Here is a 19561-nt window from a genome sequence, read left to right as displayed (position 1 = left end):
GTAGATAAACCCTTCAACACCGCCGCACTGGGGTTTTAGCACCTTTATAATCTTGTCCTGCAACTTCAATCAAAACTTCTTCCTATTTATTTAACACAAAAATCTTTAAAATTTACATACCTAATTCTAAAAACAACTCACTTCGAACGCTACGCCAACGACGCCGTTTAGCTTTTGCCAACCGCAACCGCCGACTTGACTCTGTTGGTAGGTTTTGATTCGTTAATGAGCCTGAAATTTAGCTGTTAATTTGAAGTTATGCAATCCCATCTCTAGAATCAGGAATCATTATGTTTTGATTGAGATACTACTTTCAGTTCATTTTTGAAACGATTTTTTTATCATATTTGATATTGATTGTAGATAAATAAAACATTATTGTGAAAGATGATAGCGGCAGTATCATGGGTGCCGAAGGGGGCACCAAAGGCCGTGCCTGATGAAGCTCAACTTCCTTCAAAGGAAGAAATTGAGGAGATGATAAAAAGTGGTACTTTAGAAGAGGAAAGGTGATTTTTTTTTTTTTTTGCTTTGTGTTTGGCTATCACTATGATTGATAATACGTTTTCTTATAATATTTGCATGTGGCAAGGTTTTATTCGAATGGTTGTATGTCCAACGTCATACATTTATTCCTTGGTTAATGTATTGACAGATTTATGAAATAATTTTTGACACAAATAGCAATGAATGAAAATAAGATGTCTGGTAGGATAATACTCGAGGATATTAATTATAAATGATGTTGTATTTTAGGTGATGAGCCTTTTGGCTTAAAATCTAAAGTTACCTGTTTTGAAGCAAATGAATGAATTTTTTTTGCTTTAGAAACCAAAACTATTGATTTCCTAATGTTGATAGAGATATTCGTTAGTTTCAGTCTTATTTTCTTTAGAAGGGTAAGTTAATATTGTCTACATAAAAATTTCAGTATATAACATTTCAGAAATAGGATAAATTCTGGGTATATTGATGCTAAAGTAATGGGTTTTTCAATCTTATTTTCTTTAGAAGGGTAAGTTAATATTGTCTACATAAAAATTTCAGTATATAACATTTCTGAAATAGGATAAATTCTGGGTATATTGATGCTAAAGTAATGGGTTGAGGATATCAAAAATTAGATTGTGGCGATAAAAGGATTGGAGTTTTGTTGTTTCCTAATAATGTTGGTTTGTGTAGTGAACATGGTCATAGTGAAGAGGAAGATGAAGATACAGATATTGAGGATGTCGAGCAGACTGATGAAGTCTCACAAGCTTTAGCTGTAGCAGATGCACTTGGCAAAACTTCCAAAAGCAAGAATTCAGGAACCAAATTGGATGATATAGCTGATGGCTTGAAGGAACTTGACATGGACCACTACGATGATGAGGATGAAGGTATCTCTATCTGCACAAGCTTTGTGTTTTCATTGTTTCTTTCAGTTGTTTGATTTCATTTCAGTTTTAGAATAAAGGGGTGGTAATTAATGCGTTGGATAAGTTGGACGATCTTATGGGATTTTAATATGCTAATAGAGACTGACAATCAACTTTTAAGTTTACTAACCTGCGTAAATTTGTAGGTAACTAAAATTAAAAGATAATAGAAGAGTTTATAATGACCATGTTCTTTGTGATAAACATCATAATTCATTAGTGATTCATTTGTTTTTTATTGAACTTAGGAGTTGAGCTATTTAGCAAGGGGCTTGGTGACCTTTACTACCCAAGTAATCAAATGGATCCATATCTGAAGGATAAAGATGTGAGTATGTTAACTATATTTAATTATGGTTTGTTTGTTTGCCATTACTTATTTGGCTTATAATGCTACAACTTCTTTTCAGGATGAGGACTCTGAAGACCTTGAGGATATGGTCATTAATGCAAATGATTCAGTTATAGTTTGTGCACGTAATGAGGACGATGTCAGTCATCTGGAGGCACGTAATATGTACACAGTCTCCTTTCTCACTCTGTCTTTCTCTCTAACACAAACAGCTAGATTATATACACATAAACACTGGGCATTGATGGAAGATTTAATTTCAAATAGGTCTATGTACTTGAGGAATCAAACGATGGTGACACAAACTTGTATGTTCACCATCATATCATCATTCCGGCATTTCCTCTTTGCATGGCTTGGCTTGATTGCCCACTTAAAGGAGGAGAAAAAGGTTAGACATTCATACACTTTTTCATGCTGGAAATTTGTGTTGTATGTGTTCAATTCATATAACTACATTGATGTTTATGAATAGGCCTAGTAAGCTGTTACACTTCATTCTTAAATTATGTCTAATTTATTGTAAAGTTTAAAATTCACTTAGTTTGTTAATAGTCTACTTTATTGTTTCATTTAAGGTTCTACTTGAATCTTTAATTATTAATATGTACTGCAACATTGTATTTTCATTATGAAAAGATATAGGTGATTTGGTTTTAAAAAATGGTTTATGCTGAAAAGGTACACACTATATCTATTATTTATTTGTTTGTGGGTTTAGTATTAGTATTAATAATTTTCAGTACAAGTACTCTGAACAATTAATCATAAGCTGATGAAAAATAATAAATATATGATAGTTTAGTAGCATATGCAAAGGAAGACATATAATTTCGTTGATAATGGAGTAATGGAGAACAATGTCAAGAAGGAAGGAGATAGATGTCTGTGCGAAGAAGGAAAGAGAATGGACAGCAGGGAAGTTGAGATTTTGGAGCTACTGTTGCTATTTCTAAAAATGAAAGAAGGTGTTTAATTGATAGATGGTAAATTGGAAAATTTAAACAGTGCAACCAAGTCTTTACTTTATAATTTTGCAATTGCCATGTGGCATTAGACGCCTAAAGGATTAAGTAAATTAGATCAACTAAGGATCTTTATTCCTTTTCAAATCATAGGGAGGTGAATAAAACCTCTTCTCAATCTTTCCCTTTATTTGTTTGGGAAGTAACTGCTGAATAAGAGGAATAATAGATAATAAAAATATATATAAAAAGAGAGAAAAGCAACATATTTACAGAGTTCTAATTTCATCTTTCTTTTTAGTGAAGTTGGAATATTTTTGTGGTTTAACTTGGTACATTGCATACTTAGCATTTGTTTTATTTTTTATTTTTTTTATTATTATTATTTTTTTTTGCCCAAAATATATTTGTTTCTTGACTTTCTTCATGTGTTGTAATGAATTTGCTACTGAATGCTTTCTTTATGCTGACAGGGAATTTTATGGCTGTTGGCTCAATGGAACCTTCCATCGAGATATGGGACCTTGACGTTGTATGTTGATTGTGTATAACTATCTCATGAGATATAAGTTTATTAGATAATTTTTGGAGATATTTTGCAAAAAATATCTTATTATTTTTGCTGTTTTCAGATTGAAGAAGTACAACCATGTCTCATACTAGGTGGCATTAATGAGGAGAAGAAGATCAAGAAGAAGAAGAAGAAGAAGAAGAAAGGCAAAAAGGTTTGCTTTTTATGTGCTTCCAAGTTAATTTTCTCCAAAACCTTCAATTTGAAATATCATCGTCATTTCTGTAGCGTATACTATGATGATGATGATTCCACTTAGAACTTGAAATCTTGTTATTGGTGCTTGGAGAAAAATTATTCTTATTTCCAGTAGCTCCTATGGTTAGTATACTGGATTGCATGGTTATAAGTTTTGTAAGCATTATAAAAAATATTGAATGACAAACATCAAAATACCGTGCACTGAATTTGGCTTTGATTCTGCTTGGGACTATATGTCTAATTGTGTCTGTTTGTTATTTTATAAGTGGGATTTATTATTCATCCTTTAAAGAGATTCCGTTTTTATATTGGCCATCTTTCTTGAGTGTGATGTGGAATTGAGGTTTATGATGTTTGTTCACTTAATGTATATTTTCATTTACCTTTATAATAGTAATCATCTTATTTGCAAGTTTTCATGTGGATATGAATTTGACTAATACTTTTTAAATATGCCTGCTATTTGTGTTGTGTTAAGTCATCCATTGAATACAAAGAAGGCAGTCATACTGATTCAGTTCTAGGTCTTGCTTGGAACAAAGAGTTCAGGTGTGTTAAATCATTCAAGTGTAATTTGCTTCCATGTATATCTTAATGTTCTGTTATCTTTTACTTCTCTTTTTTTCCTTTATTTTCTAACTTGGAATAAAAAAACAGGAACATCCTAGCCAGTGCAAGTGCTGACAAAACTGTTAAGATTTGGGATGTGGTTGAAGGAAAATGTAATTTCACCTTGGAACATCATACAGATAAGGCATGTATTTACCTTCACACCATTGGTATTTATCTTTCACTCATATATGTATGATGTACTATACCAAAGTTGTATAGTTTTGGTATAGCACCTTACTCTTAATTACAATTATTTAATGATCTAGTAAGTATACATGTTGGAATATCCTCGTAAATTTTGAAAGCAATATGTATAAAAGAGAGGATAAGCATTTGGAGATGCTACAATCCTCATGTATGATACCAATTCTTATCACCCTGATTTTGAAGCCTAAATCTACTCGTTGTACTATGGTAGAGCTTAATTCCTGAACCTTCTTTTTTGTTGCAAGTGACTACAGTTCTAACCTTCACCATTTAGATATTAAAGAAGACATCTAAGATTGGAAAACACTTGATGTGTTATTTCTGTTTGATATAGAATTTAGATACCATTCTTTGTTTTATAGAACGAGAGGGAATCTTGAGAAATGCGCTTTGTGGTAATGTTTTCAAATATCCTTTTTAAATACAATCCTAAAAACTTGTAGAAATTCTAAAAAAGGGGGAAAAGATTCACTGTTTTCATAATTTCAACCTTGTAAACATTAGAATATTATTACTAACATATATATGGATATTAAATAGAACATTAATGTGAAACTCATAACTTGGGTTAATTTTAATTTTTGAAAATTGTTTTGGAGATCATATTCCAGACAAACTCTTAGAATTACAGCCCCACAGTTTGGTTAGATATTCCTTTTGAAGAAGGAACTATGGGTAGTTGGGGACTGATGGGAAAGGCTTGGAATTAGGACATGGCCGCCCACATGATATAGTAAGTTTAAACTGAAGACTCCTAAAACGCTTGCTAATAACTTGTTGACAAGTTTGGTTTCTCAAAAAAAGTTGTTTGATCCTGTTTGAAGCTTCTATTGTACATAAATGAGAAAAGTAGTAAGTTATATTTGTATTTTTGGCAGGAAGATGAAATGGAAATTTCATTTTTTTTCTTTCCTTTTTTAAATGGTGTATGAGTTTAATTTTCTTTTTAATATAGGAATTTTGGTCTGTATATATTTGTTCTCAATTTTTCTAAGAAATATAAGAAGAAGCCAACTTCTTTTATTAATATAGGAATTGGAATGTTATTACACATGTAAATTTAAAAGAAGGTTCTTATTTTTATTAGGGATCATTCAGATTTTTGATATAAAAGATGGTGCTGGTTATGGGAGTAAAACAGGATTTAGGTGAAAAGCGGGGGAGGGCATGCCCTCCTTGTTGCTATTCTTACTGTTTGACTAAAAGTTCTTGATTTATGTGGAATTTGTAACATAGAGAATTGACAATGAGGATGCATTTTTTTCTACACCAGTACAAAATACCTAATGATTTGAAATAATATAAATATGGATGATGCACCAAATTTAGACTACTGTTGACAGTAACCTTAATAATTTTTTATGGAGTGGGCAAACTTTTGGACACTTGTTTAAATGGACTGAGTTTTAGCATTTCTTACTAATCCTTCCAGGTTCAAGCGGTTGCATGGAATCATTATGCTCCCCAAGTCCTACTTAGTGGATCTTTTGATCGTTCAGTTGTCATGGTAAGGAACTTATTTACTTGCTTTACCTATCATGTATATTAAAGGCATTGGCGGAGAATCTCGTTTTTGAGATGAGAAATCCAAGTTTTCAAGATTTTGACCTGTAAGTTATTTTTTGGTTCTCTTTGTAGATATTTTATGTATTCTCTATTGTTATACATTGCAGAAGGATGCAAGGATATTTACGCATTCTGGTTTCAAGTGGTCAGTTGCAGCTGATGTAGAAAGCTTGGAGTGGGATCCACACACTGAGCATTCATTTGTGGTGTGTGCATTCTTCTCTTCTTATAGATAATTTCAAAAGTCTGAAGAACAATGTAAATAGATGGGAGTTCAATTTGTTTGTAAATTTAGATTGGTACATGCTTGGTTTCAGGCATTCCCAGTTGGTTAACAATAATTTCATGTCTTCTTAGGTGAGTCTTGAAGATGGTACAGTGAAAGGTTTTGATATCCGGACAGCCAAATCAGATCCAGCATCAGAGTCACAACCAAGTTTTACTCTGCATGCACATGACAAGGCTGTTTGTAGCGTCTCCTATAATCGATTAGCACCCAATGTACATATTTATCCTCACTTCAATCCTTTGCCAGATTTTTTGAAAAAAAATCTGGAGTACATCTAACAATTTTGCCCTCGTGATTTTTAACAGCTTCTTGCGACTGGATCTACTGATAAAATGGTAACTTCCAAGCTATTTTTGTATTCCCTATCCATCATGCGCCTTCTGCGAGTTCTGAAGTGTTTTTATGGTTTGATGCAGGTGAAACTTTGGGATTTGTCTAACAACCAACCTTCATGTGTTGGATCCAGGAATCCTAAAGCAGTAAGTTGTTTTGTTATCTGGTGGCGAAGCATTCACAATTTCCATTAGTTTGAGATGGGTTGTAACACTACATATTGTAAATGTTGTTAGGGAGGTATTTTTTCTGTTTCCTTCTCAGAGGATAGTCCATTTTTGCTAGCGATTGGAGGGTCCAAAGGAAATTTGGAGGTGAGTAAAATATTTGGTTTGGCTGTTTATGAAATTTGGTAAGAATGATGAATGACTGATGTTGGTGGATTATTATTGCAGGTATGGGATACTTTATCTGATGCTGGGGTGTCGCAAAGGTTTAGCAAATACATGAAGCCTAACAGAGCTGATACATGAATATGTCGAAGTGTAAGATGTTTTGAAGATTCCGAAATTTTGTTTGCTTTCTTGTATAAGTTATAGTCTTGTCTTTTAAGGATTCCAAGTTTTGGTTGTTTTTGATGATGAAATCTAATGGAAGATGGTGAAACATGGGAGGAAAGGGTAAAAAAGAAAATGGTTTTGTTCCTTGTATCAAGTAATTTTATATTTGTATTGTCTTCCTGGCAATGTTCTTGTTTTCCTCTGATTTTTTATTTATTTGTCATTAATTTACATAAAATGCTACTAGTTACACCTTGTGAAAATGAAATTGACACATTCCTTTTGGAAATAACCACTTACATTTGTGAGATCTCACTCGTTTGCAAGTGTAAATGTATATGTAGTTTAATCAAATTTATTTATTAATATTTATAAAAATATAATAATTAAATTAAGGGTTTTATAGAGGAGATTTCAAGTTAATGAATTGAGTGACTATCAATCTCATAAGCAACACTCCAATCAAAAGAATTGTCACCATTGTTATATTCATTTGATTTTCTTGGCCAAATAAACAATCAGAAGTCATATCCAGATGGATTCGGACAAAGAGAAAATGCAATGGACTAACAACTGGCTTTACTATCATCAAAAGGCCAAACATGCGCTATAGATGTAACTTAAAATTTCAACAATAGCTTACTCAAGACTGACACAGGTTCGCAAAACGGTATAGAAAACACCTAACTATTTCATGAAAGTATTCCGAAAGTGCTTCAGTTCAAATGAACAAGTGTTTGTATTCTCCATTTGCAAGCTGACAAAGCTGATTATAGTTGTATGTATCTGCCACCATTTAGAAAAAGAATAAAAATGTTTTAGAAACCACAACAAGGTTTAGAGAATCAAAGAACATACAAGTTTTCCTAAAGAACCAAGCATTAGTTTCTGGTATCTATGTAATACATCTTATACAATTATTCTCTGAATCTCAGCGTTACCTTTTGACATGGGAATCATATTACAATACCGGGAAAAACCTACACTAATATATTAGGAATTGTTGATGAGGACTACCTCCTCTTTATCAACCCTTATTCAAAAGCTCATAGGATCGGCAATCAACACATAGAGTTACCATAAAAGTTCTCTTGATGTCATTGTGAGCTTTTGGAAGTTAATAGATTCAACTCTGTTGAAATACTCTTAGATGGCACCAAAACGTGTCTACATGCTAAACATTTTTTTGTTAATGTTAGTGCAAGTTAAGTACTTCTATTTTCTGACAGTAATTTAAACATATATTACAGGCTTCAATAACTTTAGTCCCCATTATAATCAGTTGAATGGCATTGTTAAAGCTCCAAGAAATTCCTTGAAGCAGAAGGCCACTGCAAATGATGTTTGTTTCTGCTGCTGAGAAGAAGTTATATTCTTACAGAAACAGTGTCATCTTCAAGGAGCTTTTCTATAAAATTACAGCTAGAATTATCTAGCTGATAATGCCATCGTATAAGAAAATTATAGGATTGACATATTTCGAACCAGAATTACAGGACAAAAAAGATGTTAAAGTAGCAGAAAATCATACCCAATGCGTTCCCAAAGTTGGTCCACATTTCAGCTCTGATAAATCTATCGCTATCAGCAATGCCAATAACCTCGACAAAAGTTGTCAGAGGAAATGTTGGTTGGGAACCTTTTACAACTAGCTGGTGATCATCTGTGGATTTTCCTGTTAAACCTCCACTGTCAGATTGTATAACCTGAATCACTGTCCGAACCCGCTGTCCTACATACATGTGCAGCAGTCCTCCATTGACAAAAACTGCAGGGTTTGACGTATCCATGTCCTGCAAAATATAAAGTGGCACACCATGTAAGAACATTGAATAAAAGATGAAGTAAAACTTATTGTAAAGCCAAATGGATAGATAGTAGGAATAAACTTTTTAATTGCTTTGCAAGAATTTTATTATCAATTTCAAAAACCAATTTTGATTTTTAAACTACTTCGTATCTTCCTCTTCAAATTATCCACACATATTCTTTATTGAATTTGTGCCATAAGATATGGCTCCAAGGAGTTATAATGTGAATGATTTTCAAATTAGGGATGAAAATATGGTTAAAGTATTCATAGAGACGGGGCAAATCAGATTCTGACTGATAATCAAGAGGATGATGATGATAATCAACAAATTGAAAAACAATGGAGCAAGGAATCCCTCGATATCTAAGATTATAGATATGACATTATAAAAAATGGCCAATAAATTGTTTAACTCTATATCTGGGAAAATGCATTTGTGACAAGATAAAAACAAAACAAGATATAAGAAATGAAAAATTGATCTGCGTGAGGTGAATTACAAAATAAGTGATTTCAATGCAATAGAAAAAATACAAGGGAGCAGCAAAAGTAAAAGGAGAAAAAGCCTCCAGTTCCTAATCTGTATTTTATATGCAGTTTAATACTAGTGACAACGTTGAAAATGGCAGCATAAACGTTAGGCTATTGGAAAATGATTTTCCCTAATAATAATAAAAGATTCAGTTCCATAAAATATCCTCTATACAAATATTTAAATGTGCAACATTAATTTTTCCAGCAATTCTAAACTGCACAGAGAATGTTCCATTTATATCAAAGTTGCACGAATTTAGGCATGTATTCTAGTATAACATAAAGTATAATGTCTTTACTCAGCAATATAAAAAAGAAAAAGGAACAGGGAACATGAAAGCATATGCTGGGAATAACATTACATATTAATGAAATTATTACTTGTTCCAGATACTACAGCTTTAAATCCAGTCTAAATTTATGAGCATTAATTATCATTGAAGTGTTAATATGTAGAATGTCCACAACGCTAATTTAGCGTATTTGAAATTATATTGTAGTATCAAATGTCAGAGAACAATCTCAGGTAAACTCTAGTTAACTTGAAAAGTGAACTCTTAAATCCTTCGCCAGCTATTTGATACATTTTCAAAGTCATCTCAATCATGACCATTTCCTATATTATACAACATCTCAATAGATACATATTAGTTAACTCGCTGTAATAAATGCTGAAGTTTAGGTAAAGCATAAACAAGTTGACTGCTCACAATCCACAATGCCGCAATTGTTAGACTAGTAAGCAAATATTCAGTAAATTTTCAATACCCATGTCAATTCATGCCCATTTCCTTTACAACGCCGTAATACACACATTTTGTTAACTCAAAAAAAGTAAATCCCAGTTGAGCATAAACCTAGCCAACACAAATAATTGAAAAACGTCCCAGTGGGTAGCTTTTATGAACAAAACTAGTGATTCCTGTAGCAACAAGAAACCACCCAGATTCAACTAACCAACCAGAACCCATTACTCTATGAAATCAAGCAAACTAAGCTCATAACACAACTGTAGTCAATTCAAATCACAAGAAAAACGAGTGAAACAATTTTGTACAAGGATGTTTTATATTATATTCATCAAATGAGGAAGAAAAATACAAATGTACGAAATAGAAGGAAAGTACCGGAAGAAGACAGCAAAACCCTAGCAGAGAAACCGTTTGGTTTGGTGGTTGTTTGACAAAACACTAATCCAAACCAAACAGAGAAATCTTGGGCTATTTTGATTAGTTTTTAATTTTCTAGGGTCTTCAATTAGGCTGAGGTTATTTTTATTTCTAACACTTTTAACTGTTTAACATTTACGTTCAACTAGAGAAAAAGTACAACCACAAAATACAGAACCAAATCTCATCACCTCAATTTTCTGAACAATTAAATACAACCAAACTTTAAAGATTCAAAATAAAACTTACAGCAATAATAAATCCACGCACGAAACAAGCTTAAATTCGATCTTTGAACATTAAGCTGCTGAAATTAAATTTTTCATTAAGTCCTAAAAATTTGAGGTTTCGCGGAACCTTATTGTGAACAGAAAGCGCGGGATTTTGAAGGCGCGTAAATTGAAAATGAAACGTCTTAGAAGCCTCAGGAAAGGGCGGGCCTCAGAAGATACGACGCAGTTTAACTCTTTAAAGGTTACAGAGAGAAGACAAGGGTGCTTTTGGAATTAATTTAATAAAATTTAGTCAATAAGGGCTTAAAAAGAGATTTAATGAGGCTAAAATAACTTCTCTGTTATTGAATTTGAATACAATTTTGACTTGATTAACTCCATGACAATGTTATGTTTAAATCTTTGTTTAATTTTTCAAAAATTTGTATGCCAAGTGATATAATAATATGTCTGTAGTTTCAGATAAATTATGCGATTACATTGTTCACAAATATCATGGAGGAATAAACTCTTAATAAAAAAAAAAAAAAAAAAAACCATTAAATTACAACTAAAGCATAACATAATAATATTTTAAAAAACAATAATATATATATATTGATAAATAAAAGATTGTTATATAAATTATATTATGGTATATAAGATGAACTGCAGACCAAGCTAACACTTAAAACTATTGGAATTCCTATGGAAACTTACTATCATTTAATCAATAACAAGTTAAAGTCACATGTACAATTATATTCCTATAAAAGCCATGTCACTCATTCTATACTGCTATTGCTGCATTCTACCTATATACACACTAATGCATAAAGAACCAAGTGCCTTTTGATTGAGCAAATGCAGAACTAGCTCTGGTTTTGATGTTGATTCCCGCACTCCATTTCTATGATTCGATACCCCCTTTGTAAACAACTCAAATCTCAAGTCCAGTCTATACCAGAGAGTCATATTTACTGCTCAAGAGAGTGGACCGGTTTAGCTCTTCTAGCTTCCCCTCATTTAAAAGGAATACCCGTTTCGCCATCATTACTGTTTCCAAACGATGGGCAATGACAAACACCTATCAACCAAATTACAGTATTGATAGGTGAATAACGAAATTGATCTTATATAAGAAAATATAGTTGCACTCAACCATAGTTAATTTGTTCAAACAGATGCCTGCCCATAAAGTGAAAATGATAGTAACATTTCCCATGAGTCTATTTTTTATATATATATATGTATAATTTTGCACAAGACCTGATTTTGGAATATTATACTATCACGAATAAATCCCACTAATGCTTTAGCTAAAGCTGCCTGTAAAACTGATTAAATATCATGTTTATGTTCCAACTACCAGTGCTGAAGAAATGGAATAACAATAATTTTGGCATTTGTCTTCATTAACAAATAAAAATAAGAAAGATCAAATATAAGGAGAATAGGTTGCTCATAAAGGAAGAAGTATTATCCTTACAGTGTGATTTTCCATCAAGCGCTCGACAGCTTGTCTCACCAATAGCTCAGACCTGCTATCCAAAGCAGAAGTTGCTTCATCCAGAATCAATATTGAGAAGTCCTGATAGAGTGTCCTTGCAATAGCCAGTCTGCATTCATGAGCAAGACAAGTTAAACAATTGTAAGTCTGATCTTGTTAAATTGTTGACTTGTCAACACAATCATTAATTCCCTCTAAAAGAAGAGAAAAAACCTCAATGCATCCATTGCATGTGCAACCCAATAATAAGGGCATGCCAATGAATGGGACATGCATGCGCCTCATTATTAGTTGGTTCTACATGCAACAGATGGTTTCAAAGACTTTCTCCTAAAAGAAAACACGGGTGCTCTCCCGGTGAAGCCTTTAATCAATTACATGCTACACTATGTTTGAAGCCTGACCTTTGCCTCTGACCTCCACTTAAACGTGAACCCCTAGGTCCAATATTGGTCTCATATCCTTGAGGAAGTTTTCCAATAAATTCATCAGCATTTGCAGTTCTTGCTGCAAGCTCAACCTTCTCCACGTCAATTTTTCTCATCAGATCCCTGTACCCAATATTTTCAGCAACTGTCCCTGAAAAAAGTGTCTGATACACAAAAGTTATAGAACAAACCATTTGGAAAGATCCCAAGCATAACAAATCTAAGAATTTCTTAGAGAACTTCCTTAGATATCCTGTTATTAGCCAGCAAGAGATACCCTTAAAATGAACTGTGAAGCAAGCATTAAAGTTAGCATTATAGGGCATGGACCACACCCTGAACTCCTTATGAGATGTTCAACTACGACTAGGGAGGAGGCTATGATTAATAACATAACTTGAATACGTTGAAGTTCAAACAATGAACAGCCACTTGACGCTCAAGTGCATCACTGTCATTCTTCTTATACAGTAAGTGCAAGCAAAATTAAATGAACATCTAAAACTGAACAAATAGAAGAATTCCATGTTGACGGGTCTTCAACAGGAGAAAAACTTACATGTGACTGTCTCACCACATCATTATGCTGATGTGGTGAGACCATCCAATATAAATCTGGCACATGTTATGATTTGGGACTCAATTAAAAACTTATTTTTTAATAACATTTTTTTTTTCTTTTCATATAGTTAAACTTTGGTATTTTACAATACTTTTATCTCTCTCCTCTTCACCGCCATTCTGCTTCCATTCGCCATTCACTCTATGTCCAGCCGTTTTGCTTCCACTAGCCATTCATTCTCTGTCCAGTCACCAACGGTTGGAAACTCGCCGATCAACTCGAATTTTCTTTTTTCAGACATTTGTTTTATTTGTTAGAGTTTATCAATGAGATATCAAATGGTTTAAATATAAAAAATCAAGATCTAAACTGGTGTGGAGGAGTTCAACTTGTAGTTTAAATATTGAGAACATTAGCAATATTTTCGAATATATTTTAACACTAAAAAATAATATGGTTTGTCAGTTCTAATAAACAACTGATTTGATTGTGATTTTTAATTAACAGTTCATAGCCATGGACATGGTGAGTGGCAATTGGCTTTGCATTAGAGACTTGGGCAGAGGATAATGGAAATGCCTCTTCGCTGAGAAAGATGAAAAGAAAATGTATTTTAAAAGAAAATATAGACAAAGAACTGCAAAGGCAATTAGCGATGAAGAGGTGAGAGATAGAAGTACTCTTCGTTGAGAAAGAATGAAAGATAAAAAAGAAAATATTGACAAAGAAACGGTAAAGCACTGAAGAGGAGAGAGATAGAATTACTGCAAAATGCTAAAATTCTTATGTAAGTATTGAAGAGAGAAAAATAAATGCTATTAAATAGTGTCAACTCATAACATGTGGCAAACTTTTATTGGATGGTCTCACCACATCAGCATAATGATGTGGTAAGACAGTCCTATCTAAGTTTTTCTCCTTCAACAGACACAGACTAGTTAAAGTATCCAGCAATTTCAAGCTAAATTATCACAAAACAGTAAGGCCAAATGGAAGTTCACAACGACAAGTCTATGTGGTATGCCGTCTAGAAGTGTTCGATGATAAGTATAAGTAATAATTCAATTACTAGAGAGTTAGTTGGCAGGTACTCACTATATCTTGAGAAACAAGACCAACATGTCTTCGCAAATTATCCAATCGAATGTTCTGGATATTATGGTTATCAATAAGTATACGGCCTGTCAACATGGGGAAAACAGATATGCACTCTCAATAAATTAGAAATGCAACTTTTAGAAGTCTACAATTCACCAACCTTATAGCAGAGTAAGAGAAGACACGAATTCAGATGACTCACCAGATAATGGATCATAAAGGCGAAGAAGCAGTTTTACAAGGGTTGTCTTTCCTCCTCCTGAGGGTCCCACAAGAGCAACCGTCTCTCCAGCTCTGATATGGAGGTTCATTTTATTCAAAACAAGGGGCATGTTGTCCCCATATCTAAACGAGATATCACAGAATTTCACATCTCCATTAATATAGTCTAAATCAACAGCATCTGGTTTCTCAATCACCTATATTCAAGAAACAATATGGAAATCAGGATTAACTGTGGCTTACTTGTTAGTTCGCAATGTTAGAAACATGAGGTGGAAATAAATTCTGCACAAACAAGGCATCAAGCCAAGGCACGGAACAACTAAAGTAGCTTGAAAACTGCCCTTACCTGATTTACAGATCAAAATGAAGTTCGTTTTGAACTTCTCAAATTACAATTTCACGACCGTACCCTTTACTCTAGTGCATTCCCGTTCATGTTAAAAAACTTCGACAAATAATGAGAATTAAAAAATAAATTTTCAGAGAAAACGAAGTACATGTAATCAAATAATAAATTACCTTAGATTTAAACTTGGTCAAATCAAACAAGCGTTCAATAGCTGGTTCCCCTTGCTTCAGCTCATTGTATGCTTTTCCAATATCCTGCGTGATTCCTTATTTTCAGATTGATAACTAAAGAAAGCTCCTCAGAGGCTGAAGCATAATAGCAACAGTAATTAGCAAAAGTCCTAGACAACTCAACAACTCTTTGAGAAGGTAATAGATACTAAGAGGCTGTCAAACTACTTTTATGTAAAAAGAAGAACAACTAAATCATACAATTTGAACATACATCCCCGAAGGGAATTTTATCTATTTATCTATCTATATATATTATACCATAACACAACAAAACAGTGTATACAACATCCCAATAATAACTCTAATACAAGCCCGTGAAATGAAGCCAATAATGCCTCTTCCTACAACTAGAATTATTATATATAGAATGAAAATGAGCAAACAAGCTCATTTTATAAAAAGTTATTACCTGGATTGGTTCAATAAAGAAAGCTAATGATGTTATAAAAGAAACCATGGTACATGCATCAAAAGATCCACTTGAAACCAGCAGTGATCCAGCACAAAGAATAAACAATGCTCCAAAATATATAATTTGCACAATCTGGGGAATGAGTGCTTTCATTTTCTTCTTTTTCAAACGTTCAGATAGATCAGAATGGGCAAACCTTTGAAACCTAGCACTCTCACACAGCTCTGCATTGTTTGCTTTAACAAAAAGAATAGCTGGGAGGACCTGAACATAAATAAGACGTACATAAACACACTCAGGTAATAAGCATGACAGAAGACTTTTACAACCACATATGCCAAATTACTGCATTTTGTGTCTCTCTCAGAAAGAAAGGTTGACAAATTCAAAACAAAAAGCAGGCAGGAGCAGAGTATGCAATCTGAACAACTTGTACAAGCAAGATACAGAGTTATAACATCAACAACCCATAAATAAAAAAATAATAGCCAAATAATAATATACCTCATTCAGGTAGGATGATAGAGTAGCCATGGTGAGGTTCGACTTCTTAGATATTTTACGAAGCCTTTCACCTAGATAGGTTATAACAAGAGCCATACACGGAATGGCCTACAAGCAAAAACCAGAGAAATAATACACATCCCAGATGAAAAGTAATGACCAGTAACATAAGAAGCTAGAATGAAAAAAAACAATAATCCAATCAAAAAATCCTCACCATGGCCGAAATCATAGAAAGGACAGGACTGATAACCAACATCTGCATTGCCATTGCTGATAACTGTAGTGCACTGGGCACAATGGTCTAACATACAAACAAAACTTCATGATTCGTACTCTAATCCCTTATCCACAACATTGACAGTTACGATTTATACAGCAATATAAGTCACAACAAAACCGTATTGAGACACAATACAAAAATTCATCCTAAAAGACCTTTAAAATAAAATTTAAAAAAAAAAAAAATTGAAACCAAAACCCGCCAAATATTTCTAAACAATACATTTTGATAACACATCGGGAACTAGCCCCTTTTAAGGCAATCATGTTCACAATCACTTTCCTCTATCCATTAATTTTCACCTTTCCTACAAATTATTAGATATCGATCACAAAAATAGCATTTTAAACCCAATTACTATCAAATTTTTAACATTTTAAGATGGGTCATCCTCCTATATGAAATTAGGATGTCATTTCTTTTATAAGAGAAACATATCATTATCGTATTTTGCAATAATTAATAAATGAAAACTTTCGTATGATCAACAAAAGCACCCTTAAAAACCACTCACATTGAGAAGAGCATAAATAGCATCAGCAACATCATTAGCTTCAGAAGTGATCCTACACGCAATATCTCCAGCCAAAACGCCAGACCCACCTTCAAAAAACGCCAAGTCTCACTGCAAAACCTTTTCAAAAACATTAACCCTCAAATCATGGACCCCACTCAAAGCCGCCTCCCACAAAAACGCTTGTTGCCAGTAAGTGGCCACCAGTCTTGCCAACACAAAAACACCCAGAACCAGCCCTTCATTTCTCAAATGAGTTACGCTCAACTTCGATATTGACGACGAGAAAGTTCCAATTTTGGGGATGGATTTGGAGAGAGAATAGACTGAAACAAGGCTACAGAGCCAGCCAGCGAGAATAGGCTTGTACTGGGCCTCAATATAAGGTTTGATTGAAGCGGAGAGAAGAGAGTTTGGGGGAATGAGGGGTTTAGGAGAGGCTTTACATGTTAGAGGGAGAGAATTTTGGTGGAGAAGATTTGAGTTTCACTTGAAGAAGTGAGAACGAGGGAAAGAGAATGGAGTTTCATGGAGAAGAGAGACAGAGATGGGCATTTTTTTTTTTGGGGGGGGTTGGGGAGGGAGAGATTTAACTCCAGAGCAACAAGTTTGCTTAAAAGAATGACTCCGACAAAATTTTGCACATTTTTTTTAAGTATGGATAACTTAGAATCATCTAAACATGAAAAAAAAAAAAAAAAAAAAAAAATGTTAAACTAAAAAAATTTAAACATGTGTGGGTAATAATATGATTAATGGAAATTTATTTAAATTAAAAATTAAAAATGATGAAAATTTGTTTAAATTTGAAAATTAAAAATGACCCCCAATCAAAATCGATTAAGCGGACTCAACACCCCCCACATTCAAATCTTAAGCGATCTAAGAAACCAAACAGAAACAGCCACCCTTCACCGCGTTTTTCTTCCCGTTTTCCGCCACCCATTGTCGAAATCATTTGTTGTTGTATTGAAGCATTCTCTCTTACTTACACAGAAACAATGGCTGACCTAAACAAAGATTTTGACAAAGACTAGACAAAGACTAGCCTCTCTCCAAATCATGGGCACGAAGGTTCGAAAATTGGAGAATCGGAGGCTATGGTGGAGCAAATTCGATGACTGAAGTTGCTCCACCAGGAGACAATACGGCTGGCAGAAGACATCCCACCAATTGAACAAGGGAGGGCATGAGTCAAATTGAAAATGAAAAGGAGGATGCGGCTCAACTTCAGGCGGGGAGAAGGAAGAAGATGAAGAAAGGTAATAATCTATATTTATGAAATTAGTGCTTGTTTATGCCAATTTAAGGATATTTGATGGTGTTTGTTTAGGGTCATTGTGACTTTTTGTCGAGCGTTGGAGGGCATAGGAGAAGTAGGGTGTTTTGGTCTTCCAAGGGGTCGGGAAGCCAAGGGAGGTTGTTTTTTTTTGGCAGTTTGGATGGCTTTTGTTGGCAAAAGAGAGTGGAATAGGGAGGCTAGCGGGCTTCCATACATATTGCAGGGTTGTCCACGCGCAGCCAGCCTTACAATATGCAGGCAAGCCCAAGCCCACCCTATGCAACTCTCTTAGGTGAAGTCCAGAGCACCGAACCTGACACAACAACCTCTCTTGTCTTCACCGAACCTCTGGAACCCAAAAACAGCCACTTCCCCAATGCACTCCAATGTGTTACTTGTTTTGGTTTTTTGTTGTACTAATATGTAGTGTATATCGATTGTGCAGTGCTCTAAAAGCATAAATTATAAGGATTATGGGCTTGAGGTTGTAAATGATGTTGTGCCATACTTCCCGGCAAGGGCTACCGTTAGGTTTAGTTGGCAAGTGTTTAGAAAATTAAGGACTTTCTAGTTAGGCATCGGAAAGGATGGACCGGGCCTTCTAGGGGCAGGGTGCACATTATCTTTTGGTGCACTCTGTTAAATGCAAAAAGAAGAATGAAATGCGGTTTGTGGTTGATGGAAAGCCGATTCGGTTTAGGATGATGGAATTCTACTTAATGACGGGCCTAAATTGTGGGCCATTTCCAGAAATAGAAGTTGAAGAAAGGGTAAAGAATAGAAACTCTGCCGAAACATTAGTTAGAAACGTTCTCACAGGGCAGTAATCAGTTTCAGGTCATGATTTAGAGGAGAGGTTAAAAGTGGAAGGAAATCATTATACCTCTTAAAAGAAGTTTCGAATGTGCTTGGTATGGTTTGTGCACTTAATCCTGATGGCTTGTGACTCAACGAAAGCCGTAAACCTAGATTGGGTGCAATATGCAAGTAACCAGAACTTATTTTATTCTTATCCATGGGGAAGGTTATCTTTTCAGTTAACTATTGATTCCCTGTTAGGAAAGGACATGGCGGTAAAATACCGCCAATATGTAGAGAAGGGGAAACCCAACACGTACAATTTGTTTGGCTTCTCATAGGCACTGCAGGTAAATATTAATAGGTGTTTGTTTATTTTTTTGTAATACGTGTGTTTTAATTCTGATATGGACTATTTTTTTACAATGTAGGCTTGGATGTATGAGGTCGTCCTGTCCTAGCTAAGGTGGGGGGAGAGGGGCAGAAAAAGATTTCGGATGAGGCACTGCAATTTCCTAGGACATTGCGGTGCACACCAAGAAGAGCACCCACTAGGACTATGACAAAATAGAAATGGAAATCCAAGTGGCTCGAGTAAGATTAAAGGATTTGTCTTTT

At 34.2% G+C, this 19561-nt stretch overlaps 3 protein-coding genes across 6 annotated transcripts; 1 reads left to right on the top strand and 2 right to left on the bottom strand.

The window, feature by feature from the left end:
• The first annotated feature begins 37 nt into the window (after window positions 1-37).
• LOC116116237 (periodic tryptophan protein 1 homolog) lies at window positions 38-7194 on the top strand. Its single transcript, XM_031402330.1, has 17 exons — window positions 38-207; window positions 364-509; window positions 1183-1382; window positions 1670-1749; window positions 1832-1927; window positions 2041-2164; window positions 3212-3270; window positions 3371-3463; window positions 3989-4059; window positions 4168-4264; window positions 5762-5836; window positions 6003-6101; window positions 6253-6396; window positions 6490-6519; window positions 6601-6663; window positions 6754-6831; window positions 6913-7194. Exons 2-17 carry the CDS (start codon window positions 388-390, stop codon window positions 6988-6990), a joined length of 1509 nt encoding a protein of 502 aa, XP_031258190.1. The 5' UTR covers window positions 38-207; window positions 364-387; the 3' UTR covers window positions 6991-7194.
• Window positions 7195-7709: 515 nt separating this feature from the next.
• On the bottom strand, window positions 7710-10965 carry LOC116116238 (replication protein A 14 kDa subunit A-like). Of its 4 annotated transcripts, none has more exons than XM_031402331.1 (3): window positions 10891-10965; window positions 8549-8810; window positions 7710-7803 (listed from the first exon to the last, which is right to left on the bottom strand). In XM_031402331.1, the coding sequence occupies exons 2-3, from the start codon at window positions 8805-8807 to the stop codon at window positions 7739-7741; spliced, it is 324 nt and encodes a 107-aa protein (XP_031258191.1). In that variant the 5' UTR covers window positions 8808-8810; window positions 10891-10965; the 3' UTR covers window positions 7710-7738. The 4 variants fall into 4 exon arrangements, with proteins under 4 accessions (XP_031258191.1, XP_031258193.1, XP_031258194.1 ...); XM_031402333.1 differs by lacking the exon at window positions 10891-10965 and adding an exon at window positions 10783-10872; XM_031402334.1 differs by lacking the exon at window positions 10891-10965 and adding an exon at window positions 10725-10753.
• A 394-nt stretch (window positions 10966-11359) lies between these two features.
• Window positions 11360-17809, bottom strand: LOC116116227 (ABC transporter B family member 29, chloroplastic). Its single transcript, XM_031402322.1, is given in 11 exon segments — window positions 11360-11832; window positions 12235-12364; window positions 12660-12847; window positions 14341-14426; window positions 14546-14762; window positions 15088-15171; window positions 15560-15826; window positions 16067-16174; window positions 16284-16370; window positions 16864-17303; window positions 17755-17809. Coding segments are annotated over 11 exon segments (1791 nt in total). The 3' UTR covers window positions 11360-11703.
• Window positions 17810-19561: the final 1752 nt, after the last annotated feature.

The sequence above is a fragment of the Pistacia vera genome, unplaced genomic scaffold (genome assembly GCF_008641045.1).
Source record: "Pistacia vera cultivar Batoury unplaced genomic scaffold, PisVer_v2 Contig767, whole genome shotgun sequence".
Taxonomy (NCBI): domain Eukaryota; kingdom Viridiplantae; phylum Streptophyta; class Magnoliopsida; order Sapindales; family Anacardiaceae; genus Pistacia; species Pistacia vera.
This window is presented reverse-complemented; position numbering and strand designations above follow the sequence as displayed.